This window comes from Mus caroli, unplaced genomic scaffold (genome assembly GCF_978045245.1).
Source record: "Mus caroli unplaced genomic scaffold, Mus_caroli_1 scaffold_1, whole genome shotgun sequence".
Classification (NCBI taxonomy): domain Eukaryota; kingdom Metazoa; phylum Chordata; class Mammalia; order Rodentia; family Muridae; genus Mus; species Mus caroli.
This window is the reverse complement of record NW_028227256.1, coordinates 153,426,817-153,448,727: the sequence shown is the minus strand read 5'-3', so window position 1 is coordinate 153,448,727 and position 21,911 is coordinate 153,426,817. Positions and strand designations below refer to the sequence as shown.

Genomic DNA, 21,911 nt, shown 5'->3' with positions numbered 1-21,911 from the left:
AGTGATGGGCAGACACTGCCTATGTGTAAATAAACAGAGGGATGGACAGACATACTGCCTATGTGTAAATCAACAGAGGGATGGCAGACATACTGCCTATGTGTAAATCAACAGAGGGATGGCAGACATATTTTCTAAGACATGTATAAAAAAGATGTCCCTCCCTTCAAAACTCCACGGCTGGATTCACCCCTAGATTCTCTCCCTTCTGGGATATACTGATACTGACCCTTGCCCTTCCAAGGCAATAATGAAATGTGGCCTTAGCTGCAAGTCACCGTTGTTTGCATGTGAACAGGAGCATGCTCTGTCAAAGAGGGTTAGCCTTTCCGACTCTCACTGGACTTATTATCATTTTATCTAGTATGACATCTGTTTACTACTACAAATGAAGACGATTTTCCTCTGCCTTTAAAACTTTAATATATGGAATTTTCTTATCTTTAGCCTTACAATTGAACTGTTCATAACATTCTTCACTGACAGTATTTATTAAGATCAGCTCATTTTATTCCTAATTGTACATCCTGATATTTCAAAAAATGGGTATTGATTTTTTTGTAATTATTATTATATAAGTGGCCCGATGTTAGTCTTAAAAAGCAAGATATCTCCATACTTCCTGTTAAAAGTTTATGTTGTCAAAGTTAATTATTCTGTAAATTGGTTTACTGAATTATATTTTTATTTTCAAGCTAGATCATGATGGTAATGTTAAATAAGACAAATGCAGTAATTTAGTTTAAAATACATAAGGTACAGCAACAAAAATCAGTTGCTCAAAGTTCCATGTGTGGGTAGAGTTACTGACACACTGGGTCATGACCATAGTGTTTACTCAGTGTTAAAGTTTCTTGAAGACGTATTTAGCCGCACACTGTCTTTCCCATTATATTCTCATAATCAAGGAAATTTACCTGAAAATGTAGATGATGGCCATGCAGTGTTTGAGAAGACACATTAATTCAGAATCCATCGATGAGATCCATAACAGTCTCTCATGTATTTGTGTGTGCCACACATAAGGGGTCCCTTCCTAAGTAATGTGGGATGGTCAGGATGCAGATTAAAAGGTCTCCATTCAACTCCTTTGCTTTCCCCTTTCCTTCTTCCTGCCTCTTGATCTCTTGGTTTTAAAATCTTCCTCCTTATTTTGTAGACACTGCTCTCCTGTTCACTACTTCTTCTCTGTCTTTACGTCTCACCACTGGGCCTCTCTCAGTGTCTGTTTCCCCAACCTTCATCCCAAATTCCAGCTGTATATCTACAACCAGTTGGTCAGGTAACTTTGCACCTTTCTCAGTGCACTCTTCGATAGAGCATGCTCTGTTCTGTTCGTTTGTTGTGTTTGCTTTTTTCTTTTTCTTTTTAGTTTTGTTTGTTTAACAGCAGCCCAGAGGCCTCTTGTCACATGTCATATGGACTTTACCCTAGTGTCTCTACACTAAATGACATGATAAATGTTTAAGAATGAAGCATCAGTTCCTCTTGGCCTTTTATTGCTTGTTGGATGTGCAAGATCTTTTTCCTGGTTAGCCGTCACTACAGACCTAACAGCAGTAATAACAGCTGCTCATCTTGTATTTGTCACAGCATCTGTATGTGGACAGTTAATTAGTGCCTCACAACTAACCAAAATGTTTTTTCCTAAATCAATAATTTCTCCCAACCCTTTAGGCCCAAGATAAGATTTGATTTTAGAAATCAGGTTAAATTGAGAGAATCAAGGCTTGGGGCATCAAATGGTGCTCAGCGTTCATACACAAAAAGATGCATCAGCTGACATTGCATTGCTTAGGTAAAAGCAAAACCTGAATTTGAAAATAGAAATAAAAAGGGGATATATATCATTTTTGTTTGTTTGCTTGTGTATTTGGGCTCCTTGGGGTTTGTTTTTATAGTTGCTTTTGGTTTGTATTGTTTTAAGTTTTGTGTGTTTTCTGGTCTGAGCTTTTAAAATAAATTTCTTACATACTCTCTTATGAAAAAGAGACACCTATAAGAAAAGGAGTATGTAAGTGACTGAACGACAGCGCCACGCAAGTTTGTTTACATACGCATTAGATTTTCTTGTCTGAATTTACCACTCGCTTTCCTTCACTGCCCTGACAACCTGTTACAAGAAAACACTAATTTTCTCATATTAAAAAAAAATAAGTTGGCTCATTTTTCATCTGTCATTCTAAGCTCAGGGAGAGAATGGTCTGAGTGGCTGCTTTTGCACAGCTTGTTGGTAAGGCATGACTGACAGCTTTCAAAGTTACCTCTGCCTGGAGGTGGGCTTTCTAACTGTCCTCCCGGTGTGACTCTAGGTTCCTGACGAAGCGAGAACAGAAGCTCATGCAGCGCCGCCAGCACGCAGAGGAGCTCCTGGAGTGGAAGCGGCGTCTGGATGCAGAAGAAGCGGAAATCCAGCAAATGGAAAAACAAGCTTTGGCTGCCTGGGACAAAGAACTAGTAAAACCCAGAACTCCTAAGAAAGATCTGGAAAGCCAGAGAACAGAGCAGAAAGGTAACGAATACAAACTAAGCCAACATGTTTTACTTACTTGTTTTTGGATGGGAATGGTTAAAAGTGAAGAAGGCAGTGCAGCTACACTTGATGCACAACTTTTAAGAAGCTAAGTAACTTCTTGCCAATGTAAATGTGAAGGTTTTTTTTTTTTTTTAAATTCAACTTGTCAAAGCTTAATAGATGTTCATACAAGGAAAACTCAGGTATTCTTTATTTTCCACAGAATGCAAAAAAGAGATACATTTTCATCTCGCTTTATGATATTAGTATATAACTTCAATGCTAAATCCATAAAAGAATAACACGAGAAAAGAAAAAGCTGTTCTTTTCTATCCTGAATACTATACATACAAATCTAAAGAGGAAAAATTATAGTCACTTGAATGGATTCATAAAAAGACTTAGGATCACATAGGTAAACCTCAGATCAAAGTACACATGGAAAGGAACTTTCTTTAACCAAGAACACAGAACAAGAAAGCCCAGACTTAAAGTAGATATAATGCTTAGTCATAAATCAGAGCATTTTCCCCTTAAAAGTGTTTATTAAGCATTATGTGAAGGTTGTAGATAGTTCAGTAAGGCTTGAAAAACTATTAAAAGCTGTGAGTAGGAAGTGGAAGACACAAAATCCTCTTTTTTTTTTTTTTGGTTTTTTTTTTTTTTTTTGGTTTTTTGAGACAGGGTTTCTCTGTATAGCCGAGGCTGTCCTGGAACTCACTCCGTAGACCAGGCTGACCTTAAACTCAGAAATCTGCCTGCCTCTGCCTTCCAAGTGCTATGACTAAAGGCGTGAGCCACCACTGCCCGGCAAGACACAAAATTCTTATTACTTACAGTTAGTAGAGGTATACACATAGAAAACCCAGAATTGGGTGGTAGAGAGATGGTGCGTTAGGTAAGAGTGCTTGTTTTACAAGCAAGCATAGAACCTTTAAGTACCTATGTGAAACGGTAGGCAAGTATCCATGTCTGCTTGTAACCCCAGAAATGTCAGGCAGAGACTGCCAGCTCTGTCAGTGAGAGACCGTCTCAAAGGAATAAGGTAGAGAATGACAGAGCAGGACACCTGACCTTTCCTGACTTCCACACGTATCCGTAGGAACATATAATTGCACATACATGTAGACATATACCCCTTGTCGCATACAGGAAAACCCTGGATTTGCACTTTGTTAGAATAACGAGTCAGTTTAGCAAGATCACTAGTTAGAAATTCCAAACATTGAAACCCAGTTGTTTGGGGCTGGAGATGTAATTCAGATGCTGGAATGTTTGTCTCGAGTGCATAAAGCCCCGCTTTCCTCCCCCAGCACCTGGATCTGATGGCACAGGACTGCTTCCAAAGTGGAGGCAGGAGGATTAGAAGTTGAGGTCAGTCTCAGCCTCAAAGTAAATTTGAAGCCAGCTTGGGCTGTCAGAAGCCCTGACTCAAAACAACCAAATACATCATCATGCTTCTGCACATAGCCCTTGTCATATTAACTGAGTCACTTTAGAAGGGGCAGGGTGGGGCAGTGCTGGAGAAATGGCTCAGTGGCTAAGGGTGCCTCCCACCCTTCACAGGACTCCATGTCAGGGGTCTCACAACTGCCTGTAATCCAGCTTCAGGGCACCCGGTGCTCTCTTCTTGCTTCCTTATGCATCCACATAGACATGACACACATGCACACAAAAATAAATCTTTTTAAAGAAATATTTGAAAGTAGGAAAGAAATAAAGGATCCAGAAGAGTAGGAAGGGGACAGAGAGGATAATAGGTGAGCCTGATACATTATATACACACGTATAGAGATATAAGACTCCATTGTGTATAATATACTTAGTAAGTTTTAATGTAAAAAAAGCCCTCAACTATATGTCTTAGACAAACAAAAATTGGCTTTTAAAAGTACCATTTTTAAAAAGATGCAAGTAGAATTAGGCATGGTAGCACACACTTCTAACTCCAGTACTTAGGAAATTGAGGTAGGAAAATGTGACTTTGAAGCCAGCTTAAACTACATAGTCTGAGATCACTCATAGGGAGAACCTGTTTCAAAATAAATTAAAATATAAATAAATAAATAAATAAATAAATAAATAAATAAATAAATAGATAGATGGATGGGCAGACAGATCAATGAATATAAATAAGCAAATATAAACAAAAATATGAAGTACTTTGATACAAGGTTAATAATACAAGATCTTTGTTAGGGAAAATTTAGAGCTTTGTTAGATGTTAAACAGCAAAACAATTTCATATTACAAATGAACCCAGTATCATAGGATATTTATTTTTCTTGAACTCATCTCTAGAGCCAAGGCCATTTAAACCAGAGGCCTACCAAGGTTTCTGAAAAGGGTTTTGTTGACCTCTGTTAATTTTTTGAACAAAAGGTCAAAAGAGCAAGACCTTGATTAATAAGAACCATAAGGGGTGGACCCTACTTCACCATATACCAAGCCTTCTAATTTAAACAGTGTAATAGTGTCTTAGTCAGAGTTTCTATTCCTGCATAAACATCATGACCAAGAAGCAAGCTGGGGAGGAAAGGGTTTATTCAGCTTACACTTCCACACTGCTGTTCATCACCAAAGGAAGTCAGGACTGGAACTCAAGCAGGTCAGAAAGCAGAAGCTGATGCAGAGGCCATGGAGGGACATTCCTTACTGGCTTGCTTCCCCTGGCTTGCTCAGCCTGCTCTCTTATAGAACCAAGACTACCAGCCCAGAGATGGTACCACCCACAAGGGGACCTCCCCCCTTGATCACTAATTGAGAAAATGCCTTACAGTTTTATCTCATGGAGGAATTTCCTCAACTGAAGCTGCTTTCTCTGTGATAACTCCAGCTGTGTCAAGTTGACACAAAACTAGCCAGTACAGATGGTTACATAGAGATGGAAAGAGACCATGAACAGACAAAGAACCCAAGAAAGACCCATCCGTTTATGAAAGGTTGATATGACACCAGCAACTTTCAGACTTACAGAGAAAAAAAGGGACTCTCCATCCAAAGATGTGTGGGAGGAGACAATGAAGTGTTGAGTCTACACCGGACAGCATGAAAGATCTGTACCAGCCAAATGGGGTACCTTTAATCACAGCACTTGCAAGGCAGAGGCAAGAGGATTTCTGAGAGTTCAAGGCCAACCTGGTCTGCATTTTTGTGTTCCAGGACAGCCAGGACTACATAAAGGGACCCTGTATAAAAGAGAGGTGGGGGAGGGGGAGAGGAGAGGGCGAGGAGAGGAGAGAAGAGAGGAAGGAAAGGGAAAAGGGAAGGGAAAAAGGGAAGGGAAGGGAAGGGAAGGGAAGGGAAGGGAAGGGAAGGGAAGGGAAGGGAAGGGAAGGGAAGGGAAGGGAAGGGAAAGGGGAAGGAAGGGGAAGGAAAGGAAAAAATGTGTTCAAGGTATCATTTTACCTAACTGATAGAAGCATGGCTAGTTGTTTGTTTGTTTGTTTGTTTGTTACTTAGTATTTCTATTATAAACAGTGTCATAGGTATCTTTAGCATAGTTAGGTAGAGTGTGTATATAGATGCATACATCGTGTGTGTACTTATAAATACAGCAGGTTTCAGACTCTTTGCTTAACCAAAATGTTTATCTTTGATGTTATCTGTTCTGTTCTGAACACTGCTGGTTGCAGCCCATTGCTCATGCCTATGAGTTAGCACTCACAGGTGGGAAGTGTCCCGGCAGAGCAGGTCTCAGATGGTTTTGGCTCAGGACCTCTTTATACTTGTCGAAATTGTTGAGAACCACAAAGCACTTTTGTTCATGTGTCTGCAGATGTGCTTATACATATCTATATTTACCACATTAGGAATTATAACTGGAAAAAAAGGTTTAAGCATTAACAATTTTGGGGATTGGGGGTTTAACTCAGTGTTAGAGCAAGGTTCAGTTGTGTTTTGTTTTTTGAGCCACGGTTTCTCTGTATAGCTTTGGCTGTCCTGGTGTAGACCAGGCTGGCCTCCAACTCACAGGGATCCTCCTGCTCTGCCTTCTAACTGCTGTGATTAAAAGTGTGTGTCACCAACAGCTAGCTTAGATTCAGTTCTTAGTTTTAGAAACCAAAGAGAGAGAGAGAAAGATGGGGGAGGGGGCAGACTTTTACAAAAAGACACCCACCCACCCCCCAACCAAGGAAACTAAATATTAACTTACTTTTAAAAGAAGTAACAAATGGGGAGGGAAACAGCTGGTAGAGTGTTTACCCAGCAGTCATACAGGAAAATCTGGGCCAGTTGTCAGCACCACAGACCCAGTCATGGAAGGTGGAGGCAGGAGGATCAGAGATTCAAGGTCATCTGGATTACATATTGAGTTTGAGGCCAGCCTAGGCTACATGAGACCCTTTCTTAAAGATAAAATTGGAAAAAAAAATAAACATTGCCCTAATAACTTAAAAAATGTAAAATAGACTTTCCCCCAAAAGAGAATTGTTTAACAGTTTAGCAAGTAATTTCAATGTCTGACTGAGTAAAATGAATTGTATTCTTATATCTGTTTCTATATTCAATTTGTGACAGTGTTTTTGGGTACACATACACATGGATATGTAAAAGATACACTTCAACTAGCTGTATATCATAATAAGACTATTGGAAATAGAAAACAAACCTCCATTTCTATTAGTGGTGTATTTATATATTCCAGTAATCAGCATGTGTATTTGCATATTTTACCATGCTCAATTAAATACAAAAAAAAAAATGTAGCTGTGCAAATGAACATATAAGTAAATCACAGGTGGCCACAAGTGGTTTGGCCATTCCTTTTCTAGACCATTTCAAAACATGTGAAGTTAAATAATCTAGCAACAAATGATGTATAAAGAAAGCCAAAAGTTTTCTTGTGGTCTCTCCCCAGCTTCAGCTGGAAGGTAAATTAAAAATAGCTTCCCTCGTTAAAGCTGTTCATTAGGAACTGTTGGACATGAGTGTGCAGCATGTGACTAGGTCAGTGGAGGAAAGCTTTCTCAGAGCTGCCCTTTAGCTCATCAAGAGTAGCCAGCTTTTGAGTTTGGACTACTTAATAAGGTAAAGATGATATAAGCAACAGGGTCAGGAAAAAAATAACAGAAGCCAAAAGCAGTCAGCATGAGTTCATTGCAGCAGCGAAAGCTCACTCTAAGCACAGCGGAGTCACATATTTAAATGTCCATGGCTGACAGACCTTTGGAAACAGCCAAGCAGAACCCTAAGGAAATCACTAACAACTTGACTGTGGCCACCAACAGTTACCTTCACAATGGAGTCTGCAGGGAGCCTTTTTCTTGCAGCTACTCACTTCCAAAAGGAAGTCTTCTGCAGAAGTCCAGTGGGGCACAGTGACATCCAGGGAGGTGGGCTTTCAGCTCATGGGATCTAACTGGGTGACAAGCACGGTACTGTTTAGGTAAGAACTTTATTATCTAGTAATAGGGAGCTTAAAACGTTAAAAGTAGGAACATGACAAGCAGGAGTTCAAGAAATTTACCTTCCTTTCATAGAGTACTGTTCAATAAACAAATGTTCTTGAACTTTTCTGAAACCTTCATTTTTAGAATAATGTACCAAAACAGTAAGTTTTTTCTCAACAAATCAAAGGGTTTTTTTTTTTTCAAAGTTGAAATGGGAAATTAAGCAATAATGATTTTAAAATTTAAGGTTACTATCATCTTGTGTATATGTGTGTATGGTGTTTTAGGACATGTGAGGTTATTACCATTGTGTATGTGTATGGTGTGTTAGTACGTGTGAATGCAGCTCTAGCGTACCATAATGCAGGTGTGGCGGCCAGAGGACAACTTTGGGGAGTTGTTTTCCTTTCTTCTGTATATTCTGAGGATCAAACTCAGGTTATCAGACTGGAGTGACAAGCACTTTTACCCTCTGAGCCATCTCTCTGGCTATAGTGACAATGACTCTTAAGTTCTCTAAAGGGAGACATTGTTACAGAATAGATTAAAGAAGTAGTTCACTGTTTGCTATGCTCTTGTCATTGTGCAGTGATGTACTCCAATAGTCGCACAATGCCACGAAGTCCCTTACAGGAACTTGCGTGCTATGTAATTGTGACAGCTCAGGTTCCAACAGTGGCAAGTTTATTTGGATTTTGTTAAGCTTAATTTCCCATGAATTTCTTAATTGCCCAAGAGGACTTTATGACGTGACACTGTTTTGTATGCACGTGTGTTATCTAGTTGGGCAACCTCTTGAGGTTTAACTAGTACTATTGAGGAACTGAATGTGTATGCATGTGCGTGCCTGCCTGTCTGTGTGCCTGCGTGCATGTGTGTACACAGTAGTGTGTGTGTGTGTGTGTGTGTGCCTTGCACATGCATGTGGCAGGCAGTCTCACTCAAACATTCTGTAGTGTACCTCACTGCATGAATATGGCACATTTGGGCTTCTCTCAGCATGGAAAAAGTTGGCTGTATATGCTAAGACTTCTCTGGAATATAGCCTAGCAGCAGCAGTTTTCGGTCATAAAATATTTGTTTCATCTTTTCAAAAAGCACTAAAATACTTTCCAAAGTGACTGAAGCAGTTTCCAATTTGTGAGTTATAACTGCTGTACAGCCTCATATTTAGTCAGCCATCATCACTGGCTATACATGATGAACATCATGTTCTCTGATGGTGTCCGCCAAAATTGCTAATGAACAGACTTTATTAGAAAATGTTAAATAATGTGGTTTTACACTGAAAACAAGTCTAAATGTAACAAGTTTACTTCTTCATTGACAAAGATTGGACAGTTTTTGTTTCACCCTGTGTTTCTAGGAATCGCAAGTGAAGAGGGGTCACCGATGCCTTCGTACTCTCCACGGAACAGTGAAAGTTGTGTTCCAGAAGAGCTCGGCAGTCCTGACTTATGTGCTCCTTCTGAGTCTAGGGTACAGGCACAGTCTGGGAGTCCAGATCATAGTATACTTACTGAGGAAATGGTTTTCTCACAGGAACTGGAATCTACCTCTCCTAGTAAACATGTGAGTTAATGACTATTTATATCTTAAAACTTCTTTAGAAAAAAAACCAATGTGTTAAGAAGGTATTCCTAATAGTTATATTATTCCTGTTAAGGGCAGCAGTGACACCCATGCTCATTACATGCAGGATTTAACATTTGGAGAGAAATAAAGCTTTTAAAAGGCTTATATTTAGAAGTATATGAATTTAACTTTAGTAGCAGTCAAAATTATACTCTGTCAAGTATAATAATATTAAAGAGATAGTACCTTAATTAGAGTTACTAATGCTGTAATGAACACCATGACCAAAAGAAAGTTGGGAGGAAAGGGTTTATTTGGCTTACATTTCCAAATCACTGTTCACCATCTAAGGAAGGCAGAGCAGGAACTCACACAGGGCAGGAACCTGGAGGCCGGAGCTGATGCAGAGGCCATGGAGGGTGCTGCTTACTGGCTTGATCCACCTGCTTTCTTTCTGAGCTCAGGGTGGCACCAGTGAGCTGGGGCCTTCCCCATGAGCACTAATTAAGAAAATGCCCTACAAACTTCATACAGCACTGTCTTATGGAGGCCTTTTCTCAGTTGAGGTTCCCTCCTCTCGGATGATTCTAGGTTGTGTCAAGTGGACATAAAAACCATTTAACATGGGAAGGGACTTTTAAAGTCTGTAAGAGGAGCAGTAAGCCGGCTCAGTGGGTGGGTGAAAGGGTGTTAACCTCAGCTTGACAAGACGGCCTGGCTTTGATTCTCAGGATAGAGACAGCAAACTCTCATACTCCCACAAGTTTTCCTCTGACTAGCATGTGGTGTGTGTGTGTGCGCGTGCGCGCACATGCTTGTGCACGAATATACATAAACACACACAGACACACAGAGTAATGAAGATTATTTGTGCGAACATGACAAGTTATTTTGCAAAACTGCTTTGTCTTAGAAAGCATAAACTCTTTAAAACATACAAAGTGTCTTTGCTATGATTGAGTTAGTAATTGCTAGTTCATAATCAGGATAAGAGTGATGTTATATTGCTTTAAAATATCTGAAATGAATTGTTTTCAATTATTACACTGGGCATTATTAGAATAATAATATTCTTCTGTATTTCATAGAAAGATAAAAACTCAAAACTTGCCTGTTTTTAAAACTGATTTCTACAAGATTAAGACATCAGCATAGCAATATGAAACACTAACAAATGTAACAATAAAGCTTTTTACTGAAGAAAGTTACATATGTGCTAGTGTGCATGTTTCTGCATGTAAAAGTCAGAAGACACTGGTAGGAGTCAGTGCTCCCCTAAACCACATGGGCTCCGGCAGTTGAGCTCAAGCTGTAGGACGGCAACAAGTGCTTGACTCTGCTTAGCCATGTGACAGGCCCTATTAAAACCTCCTTAATTTAAAAAATATGGATAGAAACATCTATGGCTAGAATTTTGTTTTAAAATTGTTATTTTATGTATATGGGTGTCTGGCTAGCATGTGTGTCTCTGCACCATTTGTGTGCCTGGTACCCAAGGAAACCATAAGAGGACATTGGCTCCTGAAACTGGAGTTACAAATGGTAATGAGCCACCATGTGGGTACTAGGATTTGAATCTAGGTTCTCTGCAAGAGCATCACTAGTCTTCAGAATGAGAACCTGGCTTAAATTATATATAATACGGAATATATAGACTATATATAAACTTAATATAATTATAATGAATTATAATTAAAATATAATGAACCCAGTATTCTTATGCTAATCAAGAAATTGCATTAAAGAAGAAAAAGAAAAGGGTTTCATTTTTTATTCACTTAATATCCTGATTGCTGCCCCTACTCCTAGTCACACCTCCCACAATCCCTCTCACACTCCCCTTCTCCTCTGAGAGGATGGAGTCCCCCCTGGGTCTCACCCAGTTCTGGAACATTAAGTCTCTGCAGAGCTAGGCACATCCTCTTCCACTGAGGCCAAACAAGGCAGCCCAGCTAGAAGAACATAAACCCATAGCCAGGCAACAGCTTTTAGGATAGCCTTCTGCACTAGTTGTTGGGGATCCACATGAAGACCAAGCTGCACATCTGCTAAATATGTGTGGGGAGGCCTAGGTCCAGCCCGTGTATGTTCTTTGTTTGCTGGTTGGACTCTTAGAGCTCCAAGGGTCTAAGTCAGTTGACTCTATTGGTCTTCCTGTGGAGTTCCTATCCCCTTCTGGGCCCTCAATCCTTCCCCAGCTCTTCATAAAAGTCCCCAGCCTTCATCCATTGTTTGGCTGTGAGTCTCTGCATCTGTCTGATTCAGCTGCTAGGTGGAGCCTCTCTGAAGACAGCCATACTAGACTCCTGCGTGCAAGTATAACAGAGTAACATTAGTAGTGTCAGGGATTGGTGTTTGCTCATGGGGTGGGTCTCTAGTTGGGCTGCTTATTGGTTGGTCATTCACTCAGTCTCTGCTCCATTTCTTGTAGACAGGATAGATTTTTGGGTTGAAAGTTTTGTGGGTGAGTTGGTGTCCCTAATTGCTCCATTGGGTTTCCTGCCTGGCTACAGGAGGTGGCCTCTTTAGGTTCCATATCCCCAATGCTATGAGTTTCAGCTAGGGTCACCCCCATTGATTCTTAGGTGCCTCCCCTATCCCAGGTCTCTGTCTCATCCTCTAGATGACTCCCACCCCTGCCAGGTGGAGATTTCCATTCATTCTCATGGCCATTTGGCCATCCCTCATATCTTTCCCCACACCTGATCCTGACCCCCCACCTCAATCCCCTCTCCCATCCAGTTCCCTTCCTCAATCTTCATCCTACAAGTATTATATTCCCTCCTCATTTGGGCCTTCCTTCTTGTTTACCTTCTCTGGGTCTGTGGAGTGTAGCATGGGTATCCTGTATCTTATGGATAATACCCACTTATAAGTGAGTATATACCATGTGTGTCCTTTTGGGTCTGGGTTACCTCACTCAGGATGATATTCTCAAGTTCTATCCATTTGCCCGCAAAATTCATGATGTCTTTGTTTTAATAGCTGAATAATATTCCTTTAGGTAGATGTACCACATTTTCTTTATCCATTCTTCAGTTGAGGGACATCTAGGTTGTTTCTAATAATGTTTTTTAAACTTCTTTTTTTTACCTTTTGTAAATTTATAAAATAGTGCTAAAATTTAATGTATTCAATTATTATATAAATTATTAAATTTAATGTTTATTTGATATGAAAATGTTATACTTTAAAAAAGAGCACTTGCTGATCTTGCAGAGAACCAGGTTCAGTTCCCAGCACCCACATGGCAGTAACTGTAGTTGCAGGGGATTCCACAGTCTTTGCTGCCTCCATAGGCACTAGCTGTGCTCATAGTGCACCGCCATACAGGGAATAAATAAATACATTTTAAATTGTTATCTTTACTTAGTTGTATCTCAGATTTAAATATAAGTTCAGTTGTATGACAAAATAATTCCTGTTTGTCTTTCTGTTTGAACAGTCACCTCCCAAAAGTTGCTTATCTATGTCAAAGCAAGAATCTAGCAAAGCAAGTCACAGGACTGAAGGACACTGTCATCTGCCTGTCAAGTCTCACCAACCCTGTTACAGTTGGTCAGATGAGTCACTGTCTATGACACAGTCAGGTAAGGCTACAGTGAGTTTCTTCTTTTGTTTTTGAATTCTCTTAAGCTTTGTCTGACCACATGCTAGCACTCGGTTATCCTCTGTTGCTTTGTATGGCCAAGATTAATTCATATAGCACAGTGGTTATCATTGATAATTATATCCTTGATTCCACAAATTGTAACTAATTTTATCCTCTTGTGTTAGTAGACATTTATTTCTCCAAACATTTCTTTCCATCTGTCCATGTCCGACAGTGATTGTGTGTTTCTACAGTATTCTGGACTTCAGTGTGCCATATGTGCACAGCACAGCTGGTAGATCAGCTGGCTCACCAGGTCTGGATTGAACTCCTGGTGGCAGGTTCTGTTTTCTTAACATTTGTAACACCAATGCCCCATAGGTACTGTTGATTGCTGCATGTGTGGGTGTTTATTAATTTTTTTCAATGAGTTATTAGTAACCATGAGGTAAGAAGGTTGTGGGACAGGATAGCACAAATCTCAAAGGAGCCATGCAGAGAAACAGAAGCCTATGGATGGCAATAGGAGCATTCTGGGTTTTTAGACCTCTCCTTGATCATGTCTCAGTTGGAAGTTGATTTGAAAGACTGAGTAGCTTCTACCTTGCAAGGCGTCAGGGGTTTGTTGGTCTTGAGAAGCATAGCTAAAGGGAAAGGGTTGTGATTATTAGAATTATGAGGAAATGAATGCAATATCGAGTATTGCCATTTGAGCTCATTCTTTTTTTTTTTTTTTTTTTTCCCCCCTTGGACAGGGTTTCTCTGTGTAGCCTTGGCTGTCCTGGAACTCACTTTGTAGACCAGGCTGGCCTCAAACTCAGAAATCCGCCTGCCTCTGCCTCCAGAGTGCTGGGATTAAAGGCGTGTGCCACCATGCCCGGCTGAGCTCATTCTTAATTTCAAAGACATTAGTGTTTTGTTTTGTTGTTTTGTTTTGGAGGATTTTGTTGTTGTTTTGGGTTTTTTTTTCTTTTAAAGAAAAAATGGTTTAGTTGTTTCTATGAGAGGAAGTGGACTGGGCAAGTCGTTTAATCAGGGAAGTACTTTTTGCAAGTATGAAGACCTCAGTTCGGTTCCTAGAACCCACGTGTAAAGGAAACAGGCATGTAATGTTATAATGTAACATGTAATAATAATAATGTAACATGTAACGATGTAGCATATAATAATAATAATGTAACATGTTATAATGTAACATGTAATGTTGTAATGTCATGTAATGTTGTAATGTTATGGAATATTGTAATGTTAGTCCAGGGCAAGTAGAGATCGGCAAGTGCTTGGGGCTTGTTGGCCAGCCAGTCTAGACATGGTGTGGGGAGAAACCATGTCTCAGAAAACAAGTTGGATGTGCCTGAAGAAAAACACGCAAGGTTGAATCCTGGCCTCCACCAAGCACATCCATGTATAACTGCACACATATGACCCCCCCACACACACACACACAATTTTTAAAAGGTAGATAATACACCATAATTGAACTGTTTTCCTTGTGATTGGTTATCTAGAGGTTCTTAAATGTTCACAGTTTTAAAAATATATTGATTCAAAATCATGTGGAGAGCAAAGTTTACATGTGGTCTCCTACATTTAACAAGGTAACATCTCAACTTTAAAGGCACATAAATAACTCTTGAGGGTTTTGTTTATTGTTGTTTTGTTTTGTTTTCAAGTCAGGATCTCACTATGTAGCTCTGGTTATCCTAGAATTCACTATATAGATCAGGCTAGACTCAGACTCATGGAGATCAGCCTGCTTCTGCCTCCCGAGTACTGAGATTAAAGCTGTGTACCACTACACCTGGCTTAACTCTGTTTTTTGAGACAGATCTCATGCAGGCCCGGCTGGCCTCCTCCTACCGTCCCAGGGCTGGAACGACAGGCATGTGCCACCACTCTTTGCTTAGAAGCATGGAACTACTCAGGCCAGAAAAGTCGATGTTAGGAAAGATGATTAATTTTACCCAGACTACAGCAAATGAATAAAAGCCCCAAGTGCTTAGAGGTTTTAACCTAAAACCACTTATTTTCTTCAGAAGTTAAGAGGAAGCCCATGAAGATGATGCTCAGATGCCCTCCTCCTGACACTGCTGGTTTTAGGACGTTACGTCAGTGCTTAGAGATCATGGGAACTTGGCTTTTCTTTGGAGCCCAGATATTGGGTTCACACCATTTTAAAGAGACAGTACTCTTTCTGCATTTCAATGGTTTCTTAGGTAACTTAATCTGAGATAACCTAGTCTCGGGATGCAACAGTGCACATCTGAGTCTGAGGTTTCCAGGATGAAAGTAATGAGTGTATGGGAATGCCATCAGTGTGTGATTCTAAGAGGTGTGGGAAAACTCACTTGTGTACTGTGGTATTTCTGTGTGCAGTGAAGTAAGCAGTGGCTTTGAATGCTGCCTCTGTAGGACGGGTTATAATGCGCTGCCTCCCTGTGCTATTGCCATGACTAGGCCTCTAATATGCAGAAGTAAAGTACTGGGGAGAGACAAGTTCTCATCAGGTTTACTTTAGTACTTGTAAAGCCTTCAAAGCAACAGTAGGGCATTTCTCTTTATTGTATGTGACAATAAGACTTCAGTTAATGATTCACATTCAAAAATATAAAATTCTATTTTATCCTAATTTGACTTTAAAAATATAACAACATGTATTAATATCTAAGAAGGACAATTATATGAACATCTTGCTACCAGAAGTAAATTTTTACAGAAAGTACAAATTTCACTAACATAAAAATTTAAACTTTAACTATGTATCTAGCTAAGATATGGTTTTTCAAAATGTACTTGCAGTTTCAAATAGTGAGCTGACAGGATTGCTCAGTAGTTTAGGATCCTTGCTTCCTAGACCTGACAACCTGAGTTCAGGCCCTGGGACTGACAGTAGGAGAGAATCAACTCCCACAAGTTGTCCTCTGGCCTCCACACATATATCCATACTCATGCACACACATCATACACACAAGGGCACAGTTTTCACAATAATTATAAATAAAAGCAAACGTATAGTACCATTAGAAATCAGAAAGACAATTAGGAATACTAAAGCAAAAGGAAGATCTTGGAAAAGCAAGCATGTATTTTATTAATAACATTTTTCAGTAGCTCAATTTTTAAAATTTTAAATATTAACTTTAAGCATTATAGCTTTTCCTTATTAATTACTGAGTTAATTTTATTCTTTGTTAAAATTAATTAGAAGGTTTTGCTTCTCTCAGAAACCACATCTGACCAGAGTGACATTGAAGGGAGGATCAGAGCTCTGAAGGATGAGCTGCGGAAGAGGAAGTCAGTCGTGGAGCAGCTGAAGAGGGAGCAGAGGAAGAGACAGAAGGAGAGACTGAAGGCCCAGGAGGCCAGTCTGCTCAGACAGCTGGAGGTGAGAGGGGGACGGGTCAGTGGGCAAGGTTAGTTCCTGCCAGAAGCTCGGGTGTTTACTGCTAATCAAGTAGTCATGTAGTAGTGCACATTTTATCATCTTTAAAAACAAATCCGAAGATATCTATAGTATTACACTAAATACTAAATATTAAAATAAAAAATTTCCTGATAATGGTACTGGCCAGGTAGTGGTGGTGCATGCCTTTAATCACAGCACTCTGGAGTCAGAGACAGGAGGATTTCTGTGAGTTCAGGTCCAGCCTGGTCTACAGAACGAGTCCCAGGACAGCCAGAGCTACACGGAAAAACTATGTCTCGAAAAGATTATGGTGATAAAAAAGATTATCTATAATCTCTTAAAAACATTAAGAGACAAATAGATTTAGATATTCACACTGTTGTTGCCAGTCTGTTCTAGAAAGAAGGCCACACGACCCTTGGGCTGTTTTTGGACAGCTCTTAATTGATAGCTGCAGTTGCTTCCCTCCTAAGCGCTAGCAGCCTTCCGTGTTCTGCCTGATACGAAGCCTGATTTTGCTGCTGTCCTCCTCCTGTCTCCTCCTATAGTCCCAGTTCCCTGATGTTCTTCCTCCAAGGCCCCTTTGTTCTATTCCCTTCCTGCTGCCATTAGTCTAGGGCCTGGCTCGGGTTCTGAGGCCCCTTATCTGTATTCTCTGCACAGTCTCCTGGTTATCACTGCCTCTGGCTGATTTTTTCTACATATCTCATCTCTCTGTCTCTTTCTGTCTGTCTGTCTGTCTTCCTCTCCCTCTTCCTCTTTTTCCCTGCCTCTTTTGCCTTTCTTCCTTTCCATTCTTTCCTTCCCCCAGCCTCCTCTGCCTCCTTACAGTCTCTCCCTGCTGCCCTAGCCTCCTTGCCCTAAGTCATGGTATTCATCATAAAATCCATCTGAACTCCTGCTAGGACAGCAGTCTGTCCTCATGTCACCGCTTCTACCTGTATACTTTCAAATTTTCAAAACATTTGAAACTGTTAGGCCTTCAAGCTTACCAAGTGTGAGAAAGTGCATTGCTGTGTTGAACCAAATTATCTGTCCTTTTAATTTTTACCCATTGACTAACTTCCTTATAAAATTCAAATGGCTATTTTTATATGACAGGAACTCAGATAATTGAATGCATTTTCTTTAATCCTCATAGCAGTGAAGTATGGGTATTACCTCTGAGTTTCAATAAGATTAAGGATCCAGGGATACACAGCCCACAAATGATAAAGGCAGGATTTTTATTTATTTCTAATTCCAAATTCTATGTTTTCGCATGAAAATAGGCCTTTTAATAAGTGTGGAAATAATAAACATCAGCATGGGTGCATCACATGCTGACAGAGCAGGCATGGTAACTAGTGTTTTCTAGTTTCTAACTAAGTCAGAAGAGTGGTTATAATAAATAACCAGCCCTAGATAGCCACACATTCCTATAATCAGCATGGGAATCTGAAATAGAAATGGGAGTTCAAATCCAAGCTGACCCACACAGTGAGCTCCAGATCACTCTGAGCTGTGTACTGCACCTCTAGCTCTAGGGAATTTAGAATAAGCAGTGGCTCTGCTGGGAGTTCATGTAGGAAAGCAGTGGGAGAAAGTTTAAAAGTGGAGGTGACATTCAGGAACTTAATGGCTAGACTAAGAAATTTGAGCTTTATATGATTGGTCATGCAACTGTGAGCCATTAAAGTCATACTGGAAATAAATTAAGAGTCAATAATGTTGCTTAAAAAATGTTCATTGTTATAATCCTAGTACTCGGGAATTTGAGGCAGGAGGATCTCAAGTTTGAGCCTAGCCTGTGGTACATACTAAAAATCCTGTCTCAAAAAAAATGTTACAAAGTTGTAAAGAATATTTCATTGATAGAAATGTCTAGAAAAAGTGCCACATGATTCATCTCACTCAGCACTTGGCTAAGTACAAATGAAAGGGACGTTATGTCATAGAGAAATAAATATACATGGCAATTTATATGAAAAAAGATTTATTGGTCACAGATTTAATAAACTGCATTAGATCGGTATTGCTTTCAGATCTGAGTAGCTTTACCTTCTATATAGACCTAGCCTGATGGCCCAGCATGCTATATATGTTTAGTTAATGATTAATACTAAAATTTATCAAGTCATTGGTAATTGCAATGAAGGTAATATGGAAGATAAAAGTTATCTACCTCTTTAGTAGGGATTTCAGTCCAGACATTAAGAGTTTGTAATAATTAGCAAGGATCCATCCATCATTCTTTCATTCTCTAAAGATGTTTTGATTATAAATCTTTTTGGTCTAGTTTAGGCCAGACATAAATACAGCCTGAATAAAAAGTGCTGAGCTTTTATTTTGAGCTACTACACACAATGGTTATACAAGTGAGGTTAGCCCTTCAAGTGGATGAGACATGTAATAGAGAGACGGTCCATCTTGAATGCCATACTAGTGATAGTTACGATGTATTACGTTCTGGTGGTTAGTAAAGAGTGGGTATTTTAATAACCAGGCAGCAGTGGTAGTGATTCTGACCTTCTGACTAGTTGTACTCAATTTCCCCTAACTTCTATTTCTTAAGAAATTTACAGCCAGTGAACCTCAGAAACAAAACAACATACAAAGCAGGCTGTTGTAGCTCAAGTCTTTAGTCCCAGTACTAGGAGGAGGCAGAGGCAGATGGGTCTCTGTGAATTCAAGTCCTGCTCTACATAGTGAATTCTTAGGTCAGCTAAAGCTACCAACCTCAATCTCCAATGCACACCCCCCAAAGCCACTAAATAATAGTGTATACTGTAGAAAATAGCATATAACAAGTTAAAAGATTTCAGCGTGCCTGGGTGGTTATCACTCATAATTTTTTTGGATTGAAACTATAATTTCTTGCTTCATTTTCTATAGTGGTGAATATGTGACGGGGAGCAGGGAGAGAATCTTTATAGTCTGTCTTTTTACTAGTTGAATATTTAAATTACGCTATTTAAAAATTTTAAATATTCTTATGATTTAAAATACCCTTTAGCAAGCGCAAGGCCCTGGGTTCGGTCCTCAGCTCTGGAAAATGTAAAATAATAAAATACCCTTTAGAACATTGTGCATAATAACTTCTCTGACTCTTCCAAACGTAGACTTATGATGAATTCATTAAGAAAACTGAAGGTGAACTCAGCCAAGATTTGGACACATCCCCAACATCCAAATTTCAAATGAAAACTCTCTCCTCTGTATCCGAAAAACCCAAAATCAAGCCGCATCCACTACACAGGTAAGAACTTTTAAAACTTACATATCTTCTGATTTATTTGATAATGGATAAGAAAAGATTTTTAGAAGTGATCTTTTAACTAACAGTAAATGATACAAAGTAAAAATAGTGTTTGTTTCATGCACATAAACGTGTTACACACGACAAGTGCACCTGCACCAGGCCGTGCAGCTAGAGCCAGTCTGCGGCACTGCGGCACTGCGGTAGGAGCAGACAGCTGCATGTGGGTCCTTGGAAAATATGGCAGTGTCTTAGAAACACCTGTAATCTTTAACTCCACAACCCTGTGTCTAGAAAATTAGCTTGATAAAATATGTCATACCAAAAATTTCTGTTTGCACTAAGTATATTTATTATAGCAAACTTTGTGTTTATTATAACATTCATTTATATTTATAAAACATTGGAAATGATCTTTAATTCCAAAAATGAGTGAAATATCTCAGGAAATTATGGTTCTATTCAGGTAATAGAATATTATATATCCAGTAAAAAAATATACAAGGGACTAGATAGCAATAGTAGAATATATGTTATACTAGATTAAAAAGTCAAGTTATAACAGTTAAATGGTTTGGACAGTGGGTAAGAGGCTTCTGAGAAACAGGCATATGTGAAAGCGAAGAGAAGAGAAGCGTGAATGATGAAGAGAAAAAAAACCCGGTAAATGTGATTGGGTACTGCTGGAGTTCGGAGAGACTGGAGAAATAAGGAAAAGCCACATTGGGAAGGCTTTGTTTTTGTTTTTTTGTTTTTGTTTTTCAAGACAGGGTTTCTCTGTGTAGCCCTGTCTGTCCTGGAACTCACTCTGCAGACCAGGCTGGCCTCGAACTCAGAAATCCGCCTGCCTCTGCCTCCCGAGTGCTGGGATTAAAGGCGTGCGCCACCACACCCAGCTTTGGGAAGGCTTTGTGTTCATTTAGTTTTAGTAGTTCACATTTTACTGTGAGATGTGAGCCTTTAAAGTTGTTTTTAAAGGATTTTGAAGGCTGGGAGTGCTCATGGTGGAACATTTGTATACCATGCACAAGACTCACGATTTTTATCCCCATTGGTATAAGAAAACAGGAACAAGCTAAACTGCTTTGCTGGGTGTGGTGTTTCCTGCCTGAAATGCCAGCATTCAGGAGGTTGAGGATCATGAGTTCTAAACCAACCTAGGCTACATAGTGAGCGCCAGGTTAGCCTGATATGCATAGTGCAACTTTTATGTATTATTATCCAGCCCCTCACCTAAGGGGCTGGAGAGATGGCTCAGCGTTTAAGAGCACTGGCTGCTCTTCTAGAGGACCCTGTTCAAATCTCCCTCATGACAACTCATAGCAGTCTGTAAACCTAAGATCAGGGAGTCTGATAGACCTCTTCTGGCATCTGTAGCCACTGCAGCAGTCATACATTGCAGCAAAACACCCACACGCATTTCTTTAAGAAAGGAAGGAAGAAAGGAAACAAACAGGGCTAGGGAGATTTTTCAGTAATTCAGAACACATACTCTGCTCCTGTAGGGGACTCAAGTTCAATCCCAGCACCCAAATTGAGTGGCTCACAACCATCTGTAACTCCAGCTCCTGTAATCTCAGCACTAAGGAAGTAAAGGCAGGCTTAGAAGTTTAATTCACCCCCTCTACATTAGCAAGCTCAAGGTCAGCCTGGGATACACATAAGCAAATAAAGTACTTATTGAGCAGCTTTATTAATCAGGGTAATAGATCTTTTTTTAAACCAGCAGTTAATAGGGCTCTTGTTCACCAGCAGAATATCAGCACGTTTAGCTTATGTTCAGTCTCCAACATCAGAAGATATTTGTATTCAGAGAGCTTTCTGACTTTAATATTAAGGAAAGAGTAGAAGAAATAGGCTTAGATGCCAAAAGAAAAGCAGTCTAAACCAAGCCTCAAATAAACAGCAGTAATGAAAGAAGAAGATATACTTTAGAAATTTCTAAGAAGTGGTATTGTCTAATTAGTGCTGGATGGGAAACAGGAAATCAAGGGCTCCTGTATTTCTTAGTCAGTTGAGATAGGCTTTCGTTATCTTAAAAGCAAAGAGGTTCTTATGGGAAACTTAGGATTTCCTTGGTTGGTTTTTTGTTTGTTTTTGTTTTTTGTTTTTCGAGACAGGGTTTCTCTGTATAGCCCTGGCTGTCCTGGAACTCACTTTGTAGACCAGGCTGGCCTTGAACTCAGAAATCC

The 21,911-nt window shown here is 39.7% G+C and overlaps 1 protein-coding gene across 6 annotated transcripts in view; it reads left to right on the top strand.

Moving 5' to 3' along the window:
* Positions 1-21,911, top strand: part of Cep350 (centrosomal protein 350) — a 131,706-nt gene that overhangs the window by 87,572 nt on the left and 22,223 nt on the right. For 3 of the 6 annotated variants that reach the window (XM_029481954.2, XM_029481956.2, XM_029481953.2), the window contains exons 28-33: positions 1,160-1,282; positions 2,313-2,512; positions 9,275-9,480; positions 12,929-13,073; positions 16,300-16,460; positions 19,583-19,719. In XM_029481954.2, the coding sequence (XP_029337814.1) occupies positions 1,160-1,282; positions 2,313-2,512; positions 9,275-9,480; positions 12,929-13,073; positions 16,300-16,460; positions 19,583-19,719 (972 nt within the window). The remainder of the gene's footprint in view (positions 1-1,159; positions 1,283-2,312; positions 2,513-9,274; positions 9,481-12,928; positions 13,074-16,299; positions 16,461-19,582; positions 19,720-21,911) is intronic. The other 3 variants (XM_021177416.2, XM_085842124.1, XM_029481958.2) reach the window with 1 other exon arrangement.